Here is a 20,570-nt window from a genome sequence, read left to right on the forward strand (position 1 = left end):
AGGTAGATTTATTTCTCTTCCTCGGCTTATTATTCTCAGAGAACAGACTCAGAATCGTACACAAAATGTCAAAAAAGTCTTCCTGAGAAAAATAAAATCTATCATTTTACATAGGGTCTGGTTATTTAAACTGTGGCAGATCATGAAACTTATAAAAACGCGGAAAGGGTTAATATACCTGACCAGTATGTTGGCGCATATATGACAACTGTTCTCCATACTGATGTGAGGCGCATGCATTGATTCCTTTTTTTCATAGCACACCAAATCTGGTCAAATCGCTAACGGGCAAATTACTACTGATTTCATTTGATCGGATTTCACACTCTCGAATATAGAATTCCAGTACTAGGATGTTGGGTGCGAGTGGCGCAGTTGTAAGATGCTCGTCTACGACCATAGAGGCTTTTTCCGCAGGTTTGATCCCAGCTATTATTAAGGAAAATTCATTTCCTATCGAACCTGAAGCTTCCATCGATAGATAATGCCATCGTAGGAAGTCCTCGTCCACAAAAAGTGCGATTGAGTGTTTGGTCAAGGGGATGAGTATTATTTGCCACGTGGTATACTGATATTTGTTTTCTGTGGTTCCCAATTTCGAGTCCCAAATGCGAGCTGGTCTCTCATTCGAAAAGCCTTACCACAGTGAGCACGTGAACCGCAACATTCATATATAATTACACATTCATATGCACTACATGCCGATTTCTGATGCGAATATTGCATTTAAAAATATGGAAATTTTTTTTGTTGGCCTCAGGAAAGACAGGCCAACAGTTTCTAATTTCCACTTACAAATGTTTTCAAATAACGTGTACTTACTCAAAGTCTCAAAATGTACTTGAAGAGTCACATAAACAAACAATAATTTAAGAAATTAACTTTTTATACATGTCCCGTGTGCTAAAAGTTCCAAATATTGCAATGTAGACTCTGGAAATTCATTTGTCAAAAATTTCGTATTTTTAAATGCAATGTCTATATCGAGATATTGAATATATAAAATCACTATGCTTCGATTTCTACAGCTAAAACTAGACTACAGCTAAAGTACAACTACTGTGTTTTCATTGGCTCAAAAGTTGCTTAATTTTTACTTGAATACCGATTACAGTTTTTGGAAATTATTTTGATAGTTACAAAGTTTTCACAACTTTGGATTTAATTTACGCTTCGTAATTTGTGAACCAAACCCTCAATCATTGGCGATAAATTCCGAAAGCTTCAGTGAAATATCTCCGTTAATATTGCATTTAAAAATATGCAGTTTTTTTAAAAATAACTCCTCAGAGCCGCATTTACGTTTCACTAATTTGTAAGTTTCAGCACAAAGGATCAACGTAAAAAATAATTACTATTACATTATTTTAATAATTATAATTACATAATTAATTTTTCTATTTTTTCATGTATATGATACCCTCCTTGAAAATTTAAAACGTTTTTGAGTAATCGTGCGATTTGAAAATGTTTTGTAACTGAAAGTATGTTTCTAAAGTTAACGGTTGCGGAGATATCTGCTGTGCACAATTTAAGACAGCCTGTACTACAATCTAAATCATGTTGATAAATATTTACGTATGAAATGCTGAATTTGGTATTAATGCTAATATAGTGAAATTGTGAACAATAATAAGTGAATAGATGAAATATTTGTGCATTATCATCCTGGTATGTCAGGTTTGATGATTGTAAGTCAGTGGTTCTCAAACTTTTGTCACCAGTTTCTCCCTTGCCCGATTCTTGGTTCATCTGTGGCTCCTCAAAATAGTTTAGTAGATATTGTGTATCCATGAAAGAGAACCACATTAAAGCATAAATAGACCAGCTCATCACGACACCCTGACAAAGGTTGGCGACGCCTCCCTTTGAAAACACTGCCGCAAGTAAATATTTACTTGCGGCAGTGTATGAGATTTTCGCGCGGAGTGCAAAAATAAATAAAAAGGGATCTTTTAAAACATTTTTGGGATTTATCACTATTAAAAGGGAATATTAGGGATATTTTCCCGTTGCAAAACTCGTGCAAGTCATCGCTAATTATGACCAACCAGTAGGTTAAAGTCCTTGGGTTAAATTACCTCTAAAAAAATCAAATCTCGCAAACCAAAAAAATCTCCGTCGGGCTCGAAACGGGACTTACGGATAAAGCAGATGGACGCGATCGTACCAATTTTGGATTTCGAAAGACCGGATTGAGACGCTCGCTGATTGGCGAATTTTGTGTTTCCTCCCCCAAAAATGAGATACTTTCTGCGATTTTGACGAAATAGTGACAATTTATACAACGCTTATGAAGCAGCAGTTTTTTTTTCGGGGAAAAATTCTTGCGGAATAATTTTCTTCCTGAATGTAAGGATTTTTTTTACAATCACGGAAGAAATTCGGGAGATAAAAGAATTTTTCGGAAGTCCGGAGATACAGTGGAAATTCGGGAGCCTCCCGGAAAATCCGGAAGACTTAGCAGCTATGTATTTAGGTCTAGGAAATTGAAGTCAATCAGAGATATGTAGTATAGGTAGTAGTTTCCTTGAAATGTTGGAATTTCAAATTCATCCAATGATTCATCCGAAATCCAATAAGGAAGATTTCAAAAGGACATTGCTAATATATATACATAAAAAAAAGCTCCTTAATTAATGTTATTATGCTTTTGTATCTACGCTTGTGAAATTTGAAATTATCTGCCGGTCACGTTTCTTCTGATGAAGGTTCATATGATAATAAAGATCAGACAAAAACATACAAAAACGAGTTAAAAAGAAAACAAGAATATATATATATAGGATTTACCTAACCAAACTACAAAAAAAAGAAAAAAAAGTTCAAGGTAGGCAAATGCTCTGAACTCGATAGACGGCACTTTCTTTTCTTGTGGTCATCAAATGTCCTTGAGCATGTCATCCAAAATGATGTCAAGTTTGAGTCCGGAAGGCATATCGGGCCAAATCAAAACAAACAAAACGAGCGGAAAGTGGGCCATCGAAGCAGGAGCGCGATTGACATCACTGTAATTGATCGCCATGATATATGCAATTGCACTCACAAGATATTGCAGGCAGTGTTGTTGCAGACACGGGCGGGAAGAAGCCGTAAACATCGAGTTAGGTAAGTTTTATTCCTGCTCCTCATATATTTTTATTACTATTTTTAAAATCTTGAAATAACCGATAGAATACGAAACATTCGAGTGCAAGGTCGTAGCCGGAGGGACGGGGACGGACCCACTCCGAAATGTGAGAAAATTGCCAATTTATATACAAATACAAATACAACGCCACAATAGGCAAATTGCCCAACGAGGTGGCTGACTTAAGAACATCATGGATCCCCGAGCCATTTTTTGGAGGCCCTACCTACTACTGCTACACCACACATGCACCCCCCCCCCACCCGCGGAACCCCCCAACGAATCGGTACCTGCGGGAATGTGCGTGTACGTGTAGTGCAACCTGACGTAAAGTTTGTTTCTGTGTAATGCTTGTTATGTGTAGTGCTGTCATCTGCCCCCAGTTTTTCTAACTATGAGTGAAGTGTTATGGTTGAATGATTTACCGTTGTAGGACTGTTGCTCTCTGTGGCGAGACTTTTTAACGGGGAGATCGGCTCGCATTTGCGCCTTGAAGTTGGGAACCACAGAAGACCAACTTCAGCCGACCACCACTGTGGGGTTCGAACCCGGTTATTAGTCTATTAATAGTTTATATAGAATATAAATATTTTCGGAGTTTATTATATGTATATACTGTAAGTATATCTCTCTCTCCCGTGAGGATCCAAGTTCGAACCCCGTTGACAACACAGTGGTTATTGGCTGTGAGGAGGGTTTCCAGGAGTTTTCTTATTTTAAAGTATGAATGCGAGTCGATCATCATTAGTTTAAAATTTTTTAATTTTTCTTTAGTGAAAGAGACGTTCAAACTGGACGTTGATTAGAATCGAAAATAGGGAATGGAAGACACAGTACAAGGTCGTTAAAATAGGAAATTTCTGATTTACTATAAGTGTAGAACGTATATTGCAATGTATAAATTTTTCCTTCCGGTATATAGCAGTGAATTTTTATCATTTAATTTGCGCGCTTGATTATTCAAGAGAATTTTTTTTTGGTCCGCTTATCTGTGTACCGATGATTTTTCTATGGAACATAAATGAGCATACATATTGCTTGAAGGTTGGGAACCCTGCCATCTATTGGATAAAAGCAAAACTATCTGTCATATTTCTTAAAATAAAATAATTTTTCATTGTAAGCTGATGTGCTGCTCCATGAAAATGAACAACATAGGGTATTTCATATTTTTAATTGAGGACCACATTCCTTTTGAATTTTCGTTTTTCCTTTCAAAATTTCTTTTATTCTTTCTTTTTAATTTTTAAAAAAAAATATACATTAAAAAAGAAGAAATACTTTTTCAATATTTATTATGCAAATAAATCAATTTCGTGTTTGAATTCTTTCAAGCAAGTGAGCACTTTAATAATATTTTTCGGGAACATAGAATTTTGTTTGAACATCTGTTAGTTTAAATTGCGTGTCTGACGAGGCATTTAAATTTTTCCGAGATTTGTCCATCCCTGAATTATTGGACATTAAAATTTTTTATAGGGTCAATCAAAAATCATCATCGGTTATGAAAAAAGAAAATTGTTGTACCGAGAGAAATTTATTTCATATCACTCAGACATTGAAATTTGCGAATGAAGTAACAGTGATTAAAATTCTCGAGTTTTTTCGCTACTTTCCCTGTCTTTTTTCAAATCCTTAATTTTTTTTTAGATTTGATTTACTGTTTAGCACGTAAACAGTGGCGAAATTAACCTCTTCGCTCCAGAGGTACACATGGGAAAAACCTGGGCAGCGCCGGGTATTATAGCTAGTTTAAAATAGATTTTCTGTGTGTGTGTATGTCCTTCATACAAATCTGTAATTTTAGATGATCTTCGTCAAACTTGACATGCATACTAAACAGAACGTGACTTGAACGATAGGCTACTTCAAGAAATTCTCCAGAATCGGGCAAATGCCCGAAAGGGGCAAATGAATGTCCTCAACAATGACTTTCGGAATGCTTACTTTGGTTGTCGTGGCACCCAAACAGTGCGTTTTTGACATGTTTATCCCTTCACGATGGTTTGCCACTTCTTCAATGCTTCCAGTGCATAGGGAAAACCAAGGTAATGCCGGGTAGTATATCCAGTACAGGGTAGTTATAAATAAACTGACACTATATACTCAGACGTATGTATCACACATTCCGATGGAATTATTTTGATGAAACATGATTACTGGACTACTTGAACTTGATTACTTGAAAGTAAAAAACCGGACTGATGCAAAGCACCTTACTTCCGTTACCTCAAAAGAGGCAGAGTTGTTTCGGAAAAATTAGAAAAGATTTATAGTGGTGGCTCCCCTTGCCCCGTGCTCGCAAGTTTCGAATCACTAGCGTCGTTCTCCCCATGAAGACAGCCAACTAGATACAACGTTCAAGACATTTGACTGAAATGGACAGCTGAACCAATTGACTAGGGAGAAAAATTGCACGTGCGCCCAGTGGCACATAAGGGCTGGAGACCGCAGTCAGGGATTTCGAAAGAAGTGTGGAAAAGACTTGTGGGCAGAAGAAAGAAGAAGAAGAAGCTGGAATGTTGAAGTAGGAGAGATTTGAGAATGGTCTAAATACACAACATATACAAAATATATACGCAGCGCCTCCACCGTGACGGGAAACGAACTTGGTACATAGGACATATGGACCATGGTGGGAAAAGAAAGATTCAAGAAAAAAATTTCAATTTTTGACCACCAGGTGAAAAAGTGGCGCTCTTTTATCGTATTTATATTTTTCCCATGGTCCAAATAACCTATATATACAAAGTTTCGATGAAATACGTCTATCACAACGGGCGCTACGAAAAAAGACAACTGCGATAAAAAGCACCACTTTTTCACCTTTTGGTCAGAAATTGAACTTTGTTTTAAATGAATCTATCCCTTTTCCTCCATGGCCCCTATAGCGTATATACCAAGGTTCATCAAAATACCTCCATCAGAATGGGCGCTACATACGTCTGAGTAGTGTAAGTTTATTTATAACCACCCTGTATGTTGTAACAATAATAATCATAATAACTTCCCGTAATGGAAATTTCTGCTTATTTAATGGATTCCTGAAATTTTTAATTCCCCTCTGCAATATAAATACAGCTTTTTATGTTGAGGACAGAAAGGTCGAATCTCTCATATGGCCTTGTCATATTCAATTGAGTAACATTCATATTCTGGTCTGTGAGAGCTGTTTTTTGTTCTCAAGAAAGAAAAGGCAACAGAATTACCTAGTATTTTAGTTAATTACCATATTTATCAGCTGAAGGAAGAGGATAAAAATCGATGTTTTTCTTTTTCTCCTCTCGAAAAGAAGAGAAAGTAATTTTTGTTTTGTGACGACCTTTACGTGTCCTAGTCCTTGAAAAAGCGAAAATGATTCCCCGAGGAGACGAAAACGGAAAAACTATAGCAAAATTTACGAGATTTGCCACATGGTTTTCTTTGACGAACACGACGAGTAGTCATTTCTGCTGCTGCTGTTGTAGCCACAGGTTTTCTGTTAATGAACGAAATACAAGTGAAAAGGTCAGTATATCTTCATATGTTTTGGGATATACAACCTCTGACAATAAAGTTCGGAATAGTCCTGTAACATTAACGTAGATGAAATGTTAACGAAAGTTACCTCACTGTCCTTCGAAATAGTCACCTCCCATTACTATGCACCGCTGAGATCTCCTATACATGTCCTGGAAACTTTGCAAGAAGTCTTCTTTTGGGATGGAGTTCAAAAGCCTCGTCACGTTTCGTTGGACGTCAGGAATATCGTCAAATCTCTTTCCTTTCAAAGCGAGTTTGGGTCGTGGGAATAGGAAGAAGTCTGGAGGATTGAGATCTGGCGAGTATGGTGGATGTTCAATTTGCACCACCCCCTTTTTTGTCAGGAACTGTTTGACGATATTGGCTGTATGAGGGCGAGCATTGTCGTGAACAAGAAACCATGAACCTTGTTGTGCGTACTGAGGTCGTACCCTGCGTAGACGTTTCATGAAACGGGTCAAAATTTCAATGTACCTTGCAGCATTCATCGTCGTTCCCTCAGGTAGAAATTCCTTGTGGATTTTCCTGTTCTCAGTTAAGAACCAACGCACTAAACAAGCACTTTGTAAAACAAGTCTTTCACGGAACACAAACGACGCTCAACTGAACAACGGTGGCAGCAGAAGGTCAACACCTGCCGCTACGCATGTGCCGCAGGCTGGTTGCTTCACCAGTGTTGCCAGATCGGCCGTTCTGACTTCATTCACCGAACTTTATTGTCAGAGGTTGTATTACACCAATAGTGCTCAACCTGTAGTAGAGCGCGGGCCACTTCATTGGTTTTGAAACGTGTCGCTGGGCCACTAAAGTGATCTGGAACAGCACCGCAGGTCACTTGCGTGTTCTGTAAATTTACCGTGGATCACTTGAATGATCTGGAACTGTGCCGCGAGTAACATAATTGATGTTGAACTGCATTCAAGGCCGCTAAATGACCTGAAACTGTGTTGCAGGTCACTCGAGTGTCGCATAAATATGCCGCGGGCCACTTGAGTGATCTGGAACCATGCCACGGGTTACTCAAGTGATCGGTGAATATGCCGCTGGCCCCTTAACTGAACTGGAACCGCACCGCGGGTCACTTGAGTCATTTGTGCCGCTAAGTTCGTTTTTAGAAAATTAGGTTCGCAGTTGTAGCTCCACATTTGGCTCGTGGGCAATTGGTCGACCATGTACGTTTGAATGACAACACCGCTATTTATAACGGCTATTCAGATCGGAGAAATATTTAAAAACCCTATAGAGAACCGTTATTTCCAACATGAAGCATTTTCGGGGTTTGATAATTTTTTTTTGTATTCAAGAGATTACGAAACAGTTTCGTGCAAATAGTCAAGGACTTGTTTAGGGGAGTTTCTCTTGAAATAAAAATTCACTGAAAATTAAGTCTATCAGATGGAATTATACACGTCATAAGATTTTGGGGTATCTCTGAAACGTTACCGGGGCTCGATCTGAAATCAAGTTTCCTCGATAGAAGAGATGGATAATTATCGTACAGAACGGAAAAAAACCGATTTTCCTTGTATTATTTACACAGTGCATGTACGTATACAAGTAATTTCAATGTAGATGACTTTCTCTTCTCTTAACACGAAATAATCAACAAAAAACTTCACAAACTTCGAAGGTTTTCGTGACCTTGCTAATGATGAATTACAAATGAAACTCTAACATGTTATCTATTGTGTCATTTTAATACGAAACATTGCGTGCTGCTGCCGTCTAATAATAATCCACAAGGTGAAGAAGAAATGGTTATTTTGTCCCTGAAAATTTTTCCTTGATACGTATAAGGGGTGCATAACCTTTGTGGTCCGCGGGCCAGATATGCAGTATATCTGTTGTGGTTGCGGGTCAGAAACTTATATACTGTGAAGTGTGACCACATGACCTGTATTTTACGGGTTATTTTCTGTGATTTTCGTCGTCCCAACTATTTTGTAAAATGTCCCTTTTTTTCCACTTATTTTCAAGTGGAAAATCTTATCAAAGATCCCTAAAATATAAGAATTGAGATAAAAATTTAGTATTAAATTTTATCTCAAGAGGCTTAGTTGAATTTTTGAAATCAAGAATTAAGATTTTCATAACTTATAAATTATAATACGATAATTATGGCTGTATCGTAATTAATTACAGTCATGTAAATATATCCATTTCACATAACTGTCGATTTTTTGGTGAATTACATTTTATCCATTGCAGCTTGCAATAGCCAATATTTTCCGCTATTGGTGATTTCTCATCAATTTTACAGATAACCATTACCATTTTATTTTGCTCTTAACAATTTTTTTAGCTGTAATCGACAACGTGACTGATCTTTGACAATTTTTTTTTCTGATCGTGATTGGCAATTTTACTTGTTTATGACAACTTTTTTCCCGGGGATAATTGGTGATATTCCGCATGGATCTCGGTGACCGTATTAGTTTTCGGCGCTTATTAATTATATAGTGAATTAATTGATTAACTTATTCCATTAGTGTCTTATTCCATTAATTTAAATCAATTAATTATACAATGATAATTGGGGGAGGGGTGTGTGGTTGTGAATGCAAGTAGTGCGAGGTGAGTCAAGATTTGGTCGACTTATACTTAGTTACATGAAATAAATAAGAAATATTCTTTACTTTAAGGAATAAAGCGGTGCAAGTTTCAGTTGATAAAATAGCCTACCGATGGAAAATAATAATAATTTTCCTGACACGATAATTGCTAGTAATCTGAAATGCAAATTTCTTTGCCTCGAAAAATTATTTTAAACTTACCTCTTCCATTCTTAACCTCCCTCCGAAATATTACGTAGTCGGCATCAGGAGCTAATAAGTTAATTATGGCTAATGGATTGATTAAAAACGGGCCTTGACTTTGTAAAAGCCCCCGCCCCTCGTTCAGTGAAAAAACAATTCTGTTACCGGTGGGAGGGCAGAAGTGGACATATGTGAACTCCCGGTCACTGTCCATACTCTCTGTCAGTGTTAATCGAAAAAATAATTTTGAAGAGTAATTTGACCCATAGGTGGAGATAGACTGGAGGAGGGGGGGGGGCGCATGATGATGATAATGATGTCAATTCGTATATACTTATGCACATTAGGCCAGTTGACCCTCTCCTCCCCCGTATCTCCGCCTATGATTTGATTCCTGTTCAAAATTTTAACCGGTAGTTTCGTAAAATGAGAGATGCTTTTAATGAATCCGAGAGAAATATTTCTAGCAAAAAAAAATTGCATAACATTTGAGGGATTATTTCTATCCAACCAAATTTGGAGCAGTGAAATGGAATTTTGATGCGTGAATTATCACATGCATCTAGATGCGTATCGACGAACGCTGCTCTCGGTGACCTCCCTCCCCCTCGTTCGAAAAGCCTGTATCCGCTTATGCCGGACACACCTGCCCCACCCTAGTTGTGCCCCTGTGCACAATTGTGATTAGTGAATTAGAAATTTGGTGAAGAAGAATTTCTTTTGCATCTGTATTATCTATGATTTGTTGTTTGATATTTTACATTATATTTCCTCGTAGTGGCACCATGAACGGGAAGCGTGTTGCGGTCATCGGCGCCGGCCCGTGTGGTCTTCCGGCCATCAAATGCTGTCTCGACGAAGGTTTCGACGTGGTATGTTTCGAGAAAACTGGCAAAGTAGGTGGTCTGTGGCGTTACCACGAAGAAGACATCGACGGCGTCCCATCCGTCATGAAATGTACGGTCATAAACACCTCCAAGGAACTCAGCGCCTACAGCGACTTCCCGATGCCCAAAGAGTTCCCGAACTTCCTGCCGAACGACCTGATGTTGAAATACTTCGAAATGTATTCGGATAACTTCGGTTTAGAGAAAAACATAAAGTTCCACAACGAAGTCGTCGCCGTGACCAAAAACGACGACTACGAAGCTACCGGGAAGTGGAACGTTTCGGTCAAAGACTTGAAGACGGGTCAAGTGCGACAGGAAGTGTTCGACGGAGTCTTGGTGTGCTCCGGTCACCACACGCACCCACGCATGCCAAGTTTCCCGGAACAGGAGAAGTTCCGGGGCAAGATCATGCACACGCACTCCTTGAAGACGGCAGAGGACTTGAAGGACAAGAGAGTCTTGGTCATTGGTGTTGGAAACTCCGGACTCGACGCCGCGACTGAAATTAGCACGACCGCTCGTCAGGTAATTGTTATAACTATGGCTCTCTCGGATTTTTACGATATGGTCATATTTTTCTATAACAAGTCATATTTTAGGGATTTTCGATTTATTATATTTCGACGCAATTTCATTGCTGTCCAATGTATTCCTATTTCTGAATGTATAGTAAAAAAAAGAAATTGATGTAGGCTGCGTCGCAGACACACACGGCTGCAAGTTTTGACAACGTTCTTTGTGTCTTGAATCGCGTGGTAGGTAACGACATAATTGTCTTCGGAATAGCTAATAGCCAATATCATCTATATGCGTTGCGAATTTCTCGAGATATAGCGTAAATTTCGTTACTGAAGCGGGCCGCAAGTCTGGTGCCTAGTCCAGAAGAGGTATTAATATCTGGGGGGGGGGGCAGAGGGGGGGGTGTAGTGGGATTTGACTTAACCGTTTCAGTGGCAATCCCGAAATATTGCAACAATTCATGTTTGTCTCTAGTTTTGCCTACAGTTTATTTTTTTGCCTCTCGGAACCGTAGCTTTCGTCGTTTCATCTCATGAAACTACTTAAAATTCTACGCGACAATATTTTAACTAATAAACAATAAAAATATAATAATAAATCCAACATATATATGTACTGAAAGGCACATTTATAGAGGAAAAACAGACATTTTTTTGCAAATTTTTTTCCATTGAAATCACTCAATACAAATGAAATTATACTAAAAAATTATATAATTTTTTTTTACTATTTTATTGTCATTTCAAAATGATATCAATTTAAATAAAGAAATTGTGTATTTACCTGTGAGCCGAAATTCTGTAGCAATTTCACATATAATAGAAATTATTTTACTTATTTCTTTGTTACGATTTTTATTTATTTTTGATAAATTTCGATTTTTCCTACCACGGTTGACAAGATAGTACGGGAAGATAAGAAGGAAACTTTAGACTGCTGTTTTTACTGTTTCCCGGGCTTTGAATATTTTTTTAGTAGCGCCGTGTGAGGGAGAACGTGCAACTCGACTCGTTCAAGTCAACTCAACTCTCAAGTTGAAGCAACTCGAGCTCGATTTTAGTTTCCCCGTGTGAGGAGGGCCTTAGAGTGTTAACAAGACCTATATACTTTCAGACATCAAAAACACTGATGTATACTGGATACTCTTGAGAAATGAGCATTTAAATTATTTCGTTGCACAACTTTTTGCGAATGCACCCAGTATCGTCAGATGATTTGAAAGATGTACGAGTGGGTACCCACAAGTGACTTCAATCGCCTTACGGTAAGTGGAGCATCCGAAGTACTCGGCTCTCCCAACAGGTAAGTGTAAAACCACTTCTGAATCAATGTGCCAAGTAGCGTTGCTTGGGAAGGTTGTGTTTGGCATCCGTGAATTTTTTTTCGTACAAGCTGTTTAGTCTGTTCATCGTTTTTGGTCATGGCAGACCTACTTGAACAGTGCGAGGCTGTGAAGTTTCGCTTCCTGCTCGGGTATAAAAGCAGCAGGAACTGTTAGGATGTTAAAAACAGCTTACGGGAATACTGCTATGGGTAAGACTCTATGGGATGCTGCTATGGGTGTACGGATGTTTTTTTTTACAAGCTAGCTGCTAAGAAGATTGCACAACAGTGTGCGAAGGAAAGACCCGACTTGTAAGAGACGGATGACTGGTTTTTGCATCATGCCAATGCTCCGTTTCACACATCGTTCACTGTGCGCCAGTTGTTAACAAGAAACAGTATCCTGTCCCCCTACTATTCACGCTGATTATCTCCGTGTGACTTTTCTTTATTCCTACGAATGAAGAGGGACCTGAAATGAAAGCGTTTTGCCAACGTGGGTGGTTGACATTTATTCAAAACGCGTTTTGCCGCAGGTGCAAACAAAAACGATGGAGGCGCTGCCTGACATCGCAACAGATGAATTTCGAAAATGTTTTCAACCAACGGTGGAAGTAAAGACTTGGCAAGTGTAATGATCAGTACTTTTAAGAGTACCATCGCGAAGCACCTTCGTTAAGCTCTAATGGAGAGTACTTTCTTCGCACCATCGTTAAGCTCTAATGGAGAGTACTTTCTTCGCACCATCGTTAAGCTCTAATGGAGAGTACTTTCTTCGCACCATCGTTAAGCTCTAATGGAGAGTACTTTCTTCGCACCATCGTTAAGCTCTAATGGAGAGTACTTTCTTCGCACCATCGTTAAGCTCTAATGGAGAGTACTTTCTTCGCACCATCGTTAAGCTCTAATGGAGAGTACTTTCAAGACTACCATCGCGAAACACCATTGTCAAGCTCTAATGGAGAGTACTTTCAAGGGTATTGAATAATTTTTGTAAAAAAGTTGTATAAAAAAATCATAGGAAAGAAATTCCGGTTTCTTTTGGGTACACCCTTGTATTCACGTCCAAAAACATTGGATAAATCACAGTTTTTCAATGAAAAATAATTAGAACATTTATTAGAAGTAGAGAGAGAGAAATAATAAACAATATATACATCTTTTGCAGGTATATATTAGTACGAGACGAGGCAGTTGGATAGTCCGCAAAACCGCAGACAGTGGCGTGCCAGCGGACGGTCTTCAGAACAACAGATTGCACAGCGCGGTCTTCCAGCTCCTCGGCTGGAAGTTGTACAGCACCTTCACCGAGAAACACATAAACAGCTTCTTCGACCACGAGCTGTACGGCCTGAAACCGAACCACAGATTTTTCTCGCAGCACACAGCCATGAACGATTCAGTGTTCAGTTACATCATGAACGGCAAGATCGCCGTCAGGAAGAACGTCGTCCGCTTCGTAGAGGACGGCGTCGTCTTCGAGGGAGATCGGTCACCGACTGGCATCGACGCCGTGATCATGGCGACTGGTTACGACGTCACTTTTCCCTTCTTGTCCAAAGACATCGTCCGCATCCACGAGAACAAAGTATCCCTGTACAAGTTCTGTTTCCCAGCGCAACTGACTCACCCCACACTGGCCATCATCGGTCTGACCCAAGTCATTGGTTGCGTGTTTCCCATCGCGGAGAGCCAATCGCGATGGTTCGCGCAGTTGATATCCGGTGCAGTGAAGCTACCGGGCCGAGAGATCATGTTGAAAGACATCCAAGACACTCAGAAAAGCATCTCCGAAAGGTACGTCGATTCCCCCAGACATACGCTGGAAATCGATTACGTACCGTACATGGACGATTTGGCGTCACAATACGGCGCTAAGCCGAACCTGACGAAATATTTGTTCAACGACCTGAAGCTGTTCTGGGCCTTGCTGTTGTTCCCTTGCACGTCGTACCAATACAGGCTGACCGGACCTAAACCTTGGCCGAAGGCTCGCGAGACTATCTTGACCTATCCTGAGAGGGTGTCGTACCCTCTGAACGGTGGCCGATTCAAAATGGACGAGAGTTTTTTCCACCCCTCTGCTTTCGGGTTCAGAATATGGAAGGAATTGTTAATTGTATTTTTTATCGGTGTAATACTAAGTATCATCATTATTATTGCGGTCACTGTTAAATTGGTATCCAGCTCATAATGACGATGATGAATATGTTTTCTTTTCTTTTTTTTGTGATGGCTGACCGAAACACAAGCGGGAGTTAAGAAGCCATCATTGTTTCTTCATTTTTTTATGATGGATGTACAGGGTGTCCCAGAAATAGTTTAAAAATTCATAAAACTTGACAGAATTGGTGCACTTGAATGTGGAGGAAAAAATCTAACAAAAGGGGATTTTTTTTTGGTGCTGGGGAAAAAATTAGTTTTGATTTTCTTCCATAGAGGGCATCGCACAAAAACATGATTCTTCAATTTTAATGAAATCTGAATTTTCATTAATTATTCATTTATTTGTTTTATCCTTATTTTTTCTTATTTCTTTAATTTTGACAATAATTATTTCTCTTACTCTGAAGCTGTTTAAAAATTTGAACTTAAATTCAGTTCAAAATTTTGTCAAAAGAGGACGCTGCGTGAAAACATTAAAGAAGTGATTAGAAATTATTATTTCTTCGATCTCTTGTTTCCGAAAAGTTCGTAAAGCTTCAGCCGGTCACTTGTGGCTGAGGTTATAACAACTTCATAGATAGTGCTCTATCCACCAATATCAATGTCCCGATGAAAACCTTATGTAAGCGCCAGTAACAGTAAAATTCAGAAATTATAAATTGATTAATCGTACACCCTGCGTTTTATAAGACCTTGATTTACATATTTTCCGTGATTCTGTTCCCGCAGCTCCCCTTATTGACCAAAATTTAACTAAACTTTTTTTTTTACCAAAAAGAATTAATTTCCGCTTCGTGAGAATAAGTTTATCGCACGCACACGCGAACCCATTCAAATAATCCTTACATATATATGAATTTTTAAAATATTTACGAATTTATGGGCACCCTGTATTTGCTCTATTGCCTGCAATCATATCCATACTTTGCATTTATTTTGCTTGAATAAAGAAGTTAATGAATAAAAAAGGTGCTGAATTTTCTATTAATTTATGATATTATTATAATCTTTTTTGGGGTTACACGTGCCACATTTAAAGATGATAACTTTTGGACCATATTTTACTAAGAACAGAATACATAAGTATAGGGTGTCAGGCATATGTCGGGGTGTTCAACGTATAGCCTGCGGGCCACCTGAGGCCCTCGATGCTCTTTGCACGAAAAAGCTGACATAGTTCCTAGAAATGCTAGAAAAGAAGAAACGTCAATGGAAAAATGTATTCCAGAATCGAAGAAAGAAGTAATTTCAAATTTATTTTCAGAAAACATTTCAGAGCTAATGACAGAAATGATTGGGAATTAATGAAAAAAATTATTTTAGAATTAATGAGAGCGGAACGGTTTCATGATTATTGAAAGAAATGATTTCAGAAAATAAAAATTATTTTACAATTCATTGAAATTTGTATTTGCTAACAAATAATTCAGTATTAATGAAACTTTATGCTGCGACGGTCGGTGAGGTGTATACGGAGCGGCGAACCTGGAGTATTCCTTTACTCCACGTTAATACAGAACAACCCTTCGTTAACATGCGAAACTGACAACAATTCGCCATGAAGGTTAAAAACGAACTCCTCGAGAATGTCTTCGTCTCTCGATAAAACTTAAACCTCTCAGTTTCGTGAATAAAAGTATAACTGTACATCCTTGTCAACAGCTTGCCTGTTGCATACTCCCCCTCTGGTTTCGCGGACGTCCTACTGGTTACACACACAGGTCGGCTCCTATTTCGTTGTCAGCATAAGTTTTTCGTTATTTACGTTTTTGTTCCACCTGCTGCTTCATTTAACATCTTGTAAGATGGAAGCCAACTTGCTTTCACGACTCCTGTGATGGCTGTGACCTGATCGCCGCGCGTTAGGGTTTTGGTCAGAATCGTTAAAGCCACTCCCCCCTGAATTTATTGTTCCCGTCACTAGCATGTTTGTACTTGGGCGCTTGACTCACGGAAGCTATTACTAGACGATATTGTTTGGCTCGGTATTGTACAACGACACCGCAGGTGATAGTAACCTGGTGATCCGGGACCGCATCGCCTTCGATTATCCAATTATATGCGTTCGATTATCCACAAGTCAGTTATCCCTGTAGTAAATTTTCTGACACCTCTCGCTAAAAACTCACTAGAGAGAAAGGATCGTCAGACCATGCTTTCGCAGTCCGGGTGCTCACTGAACACCGGATCAAGCGGGCTCTTGCCCTTCTACTCTGCGCGAGGTTTCCGTCCTCGCTGAGCCCGCTTGGGGAGGGGGGCACAACGGCCCTCCCTGACCCCCCCCCTTCCGAAATGACGGGCCTGCTGTAGATGTGTGTTATCTGGGATGCTGTTGTATTGTGCTTTCTGGCCGCAATCCGCTTCAAATACGCTTGGCAGATGATGTCTTTCCCTGTTTGCTATAGGCTGTCATTCCCGTAGACACGGTACTTCTCCCGACACCAACAAGGGTGGCCGTTTTCGTTACTGTGGCCCGGCAAGACGGGCTCCAACAATCATGCCTTTTTCGAAATCTGTGAGGTCAGCCGTAACGAAGTTTTAACGCCCCTGTACTATTTCGAATCCTTACGCTATCACTTCTACGACTAGACTGATGTGTGCACATTCTCGCCCGCTAGGTGGCACTCTTCCACACTAGAGGGTAGGAGTATACGACAGGTCCCCTCGAGAGTTGTTTTTTCACAGGTGCTCATATTATTTTGTCCAACCCCTGTATATTTACGTGCCTCACGTTGGCGATGAAAAAAAAAATGGATTTGGTACCTACCGGACCGTCTTACATCAGCACATCGAACTTTTTTAGCCAGGGATCTCTGACTAGTTCGCGAAGTGCCGCACTTCTGGCATTGGCAGTAACATATATACAGTGGATCACGCCCCCATAACGCTTTTCAGTTTTCGAAACAGGAAACCACCAAAAGAAACGTTGGCGCGACTGTGTATACAACTAAAAAAAGAGAAGAAAAATCTGTCAAATTATCTACTCACGCATATAAAGAGCCGTATCAGTAAAACAACACGCGATTGTTTCTTTATTGATTCCGGCAGAAACAAACAAGAGGAAGAAGTTTTGTTTTTCGAACATAATTGAATGATGCGAACAAACAGAAAAAGAGCACAAACTTCCAGAAACAATACAAAAGCAATATATTACAGTGGGATTATTTTCCTTATCAAGATACAAAAACCCGTGTGAGGGTCAGTAGTCCGTACGTATATGTCAACGTGTGTGAATGTGTTGAAATTTCTGGAAAATCAATAGTGAAACATCGGACGCAGGGAAATAATGCCAGTACTTTCTCTTCAGCCTACCTTATCAGCAATTCATACAGGGTCAATGTATCTGCCATGCACATGGATTTTGTTCAAGCTACAATAAATGGTTAGGTTTCCCGGAGACATCCGAGTCCACCCGGGACACATTGTTCTTACATCACCCGGTACCATCTTAACGCATGGGCCTACCTGGGCCTCAAGTGCAGAGGGGGCATCACGATAGTGAGATAAAGTTGCAATTTTCGAGAATACGTTTGTAAAATTGGATGCAATTACTTCTAGCCAGGTAGGGAAGGGGTGGTCCAGAAAAATAACTTTGCCCCGGGGGGCCTATGATGTTGTTGGGATGGCCCTGATATCAATTAGAGAGACTCAAGTGTCTCCCGGTTCCTATCACCATCGCTATTAATACATAAAGAGTGTATCATAAATTCGTAAATAATTTAAAAATTCATAAAAATTTAAGGAATTGATGTATTTGAAAGAATGCGAGCCGATCTCCCCGTTAAAAAGTCTCGCCGCCGGGAGCAACAGGCCTACAACATTACAATTATTCATTCATTACACTTCCGTCACTATGAGTTGAGAAAAAACTCATAGTTTAAAAAATATATTGCAGATGGAGGCACAATACAGCAAGCAGCATACAGAAACAAACTTCACGGAAGGTTCACTATATATACATACACACATTCTTCAACCTGTACTAATTCGTTAGAAGTTCCGCAGAGGAATATGGACGAGGTGCATGTGTCTGGCTTACTTGAAAGAGGTTTGCAAGTAAATTTTAGAAGGTGGCAAAATTTCGTCTTTGTCTTTCAGTTCATGAGGAAACAACAGAGGCAAATTGTAACAAGACAAAAAGCCACAAGTTGCAAAATATTATTTACAAAATTGCCATTGCGAAATTTAAAAAAAAGTGACTTATGACATTTTGCCATCTGAATACAGGTTTTTTGGTATTAAAAAAAAATTAGTTCAAAATTTTTGTCAATAGAGGGTGATGCATGAAAACAAATCACTGGAAATATGCAAATCAGAGTGCATAATGCAAATGCATTGTATGTGCTCATCTTTAAATTTCTTTTTTTTTACTCGCACTTACATAAGGTTTAGACATTGATGGAGAGATTTATTCATTTCAAGCCCCTATTCGCCAGTTTTGTAGGCGAATATAGAAATGGATCAACCCTCTATCGTCGCAGTGTTATTCGAGTCGAATAATTTTGAAAAGTAATTTCACTCCGCTCCAAAATTTTAAGGGTTAAACTAAAGGGTATTTTTTACTAAAAACAGAAATAACTATTTAAAAACATACTTAAAATTCAAAGGCAAAGCATTTTCATTCCTCAACGAAATTTGGAGGAGTAAAATTGAATTTTGATACGTGAATCACGCTGTATTGGCGAACACTGCTCATTGGTTCACCCAATTGAATTGTTTCCCACATAAAGCACTGTTGTTTTATCTCAGCCCCGAATCCCCACCACCTCAAGCTTTGGTAGTCGAGTGGTCGTAGTGACGGAGTCGCATCCGTGTTCGAAACCCCACTGTTGCCACAGTGATGTCAGCTGAATTCGAGGCGCGCATGCAAGCCGATATCCCTCTCTTTGAAAAGTCTCACCACAGCGAGCAACAGGCTTACAACGATACAATTATTTAATCATTACACTTCACTCATAGTTAGAAAAATCAATGGCAGGTGGCAGCGAACCACACATAACAAGAATTACACAGAAACAAACTTCACGTTATGTTCGCAACACATACACGCACAGCTTCCAGCACACACACACATATGGTCCAGGTCTTTTTAAAAAACTACCTGCTCTCTTCATCGAGACACAGCGGCGGGCCATGATCTGGTTAGTGGGAGGAGGAGGAGACCCAATCAATTCTATCAAGTTTTGATGCGGCGCCCTCTATCGACAAAAATTCAAAGTGAAGTCAAAATTTTTAAATACCTTCTGAATGAAATAAATACTTATCGTGAAAATTAAAGAAATAAATAATTTCAGAATAAAATGAATTAAAAAAAAAGTGGAAATCCAGAATTCATTAAAATTCAAAAACAACGAAATTTTAGAATTTATGGGAGAAATAAGTGCAAAATTAAGAAAAATTCAGAATTAATTTATTAGTCTTGATCAACGGAAGAGCAACTCAACCTCTCTTTCTTTCGGCCCACCCCCTCCCACTGACCCATCTGTTAAGACACCACAGAAAGGAGAAGAAACTCCTTTCACCGAGAAGTAGCGAAAATATACCGAACATGTAGCGAATACGAAATTCTATGTCGAACCTAATAAGCCGAAACGAACAACCAGAGAAAATAATAGGGATTTGTTTGTTTCATATTGTGTGTGTGTGTGTGTGCGCTTGTATGACATACAGAGTGGGGGGGAGGATGTATTTTTTGTTTTTCGATAAAATCGGATCCATTGTTGGATTTAGGCCGCAGAAACTGAAAGAGATTCTCTTTTTAGAGGAAATCCAATATATAGATATTGTCAAAATGAACCGTACTAGGAAAGACAAAAATGAGGCAACAATCGTGCTATATCGAAAAGAAGAAAACTTGACAATTTCAACATCTTTAAAACTCTACGACCCGTGAATCTTCTATAAGTTGTTGTTATATAGTTGTATATATACAGTTTTATTGTATTTATTTTATTCTCATTACTCGCATTCAAGAACTCGGAACAGTTGCGATACTACAAAACTTACACTTGACTCCCCAAGTAAGTTTAACTTTTCTATTTTTTTTTGTTTTGTTTATTTTTAATCAATGTTTATGTATTCGATGATGATGATGGATGCCATTTGTAATCGATGATTTTTGTTGTTGTTGTGCTTAATAATTATAATAATAATATGGGAATGAATATTTATTCAGGGCTGGAACTAGGATTTTTTTGCATACCGGGGGTAAATACTATTTTGCCGCCTCCACGACTTCAAAATTCGATAATTTTTAATAATTTT

General features: G+C 39.0%; 1 protein-coding gene across 1 annotated transcript; it reads left to right on the top strand.

Moving 5' to 3' along the window:
- The first annotated feature begins 6,543 nt into the window (after window positions 1–6,543).
- LOC149079012 (flavin-containing monooxygenase 5-like) lies at window positions 6,544–15,265 on the top strand. Its single transcript, XM_089241273.1, has 3 exons — window positions 6,544–6,637; window positions 10,187–10,823; window positions 13,309–15,265. Exons 1-3 carry the CDS (start codon window positions 6,615–6,617, stop codon window positions 14,332–14,334), a joined length of 1,686 nt encoding a protein of 561 aa, XP_089097399.1. The 5' UTR covers window positions 6,544–6,614; the 3' UTR covers window positions 14,335–15,265.
- Window positions 15,266–20,570: the final 5,305 nt, after the last annotated feature.

Source organism: Pholcus phalangioides, unplaced genomic scaffold (genome assembly GCF_987345545.1).
Source record: "Pholcus phalangioides strain wild (caught in Gottingen) unplaced genomic scaffold, Ppha-v1.0 ptg000013l_1, whole genome shotgun sequence".
Classification (NCBI taxonomy): Eukaryota; Metazoa; Arthropoda; class Arachnida; order Araneae; family Pholcidae; genus Pholcus; species Pholcus phalangioides.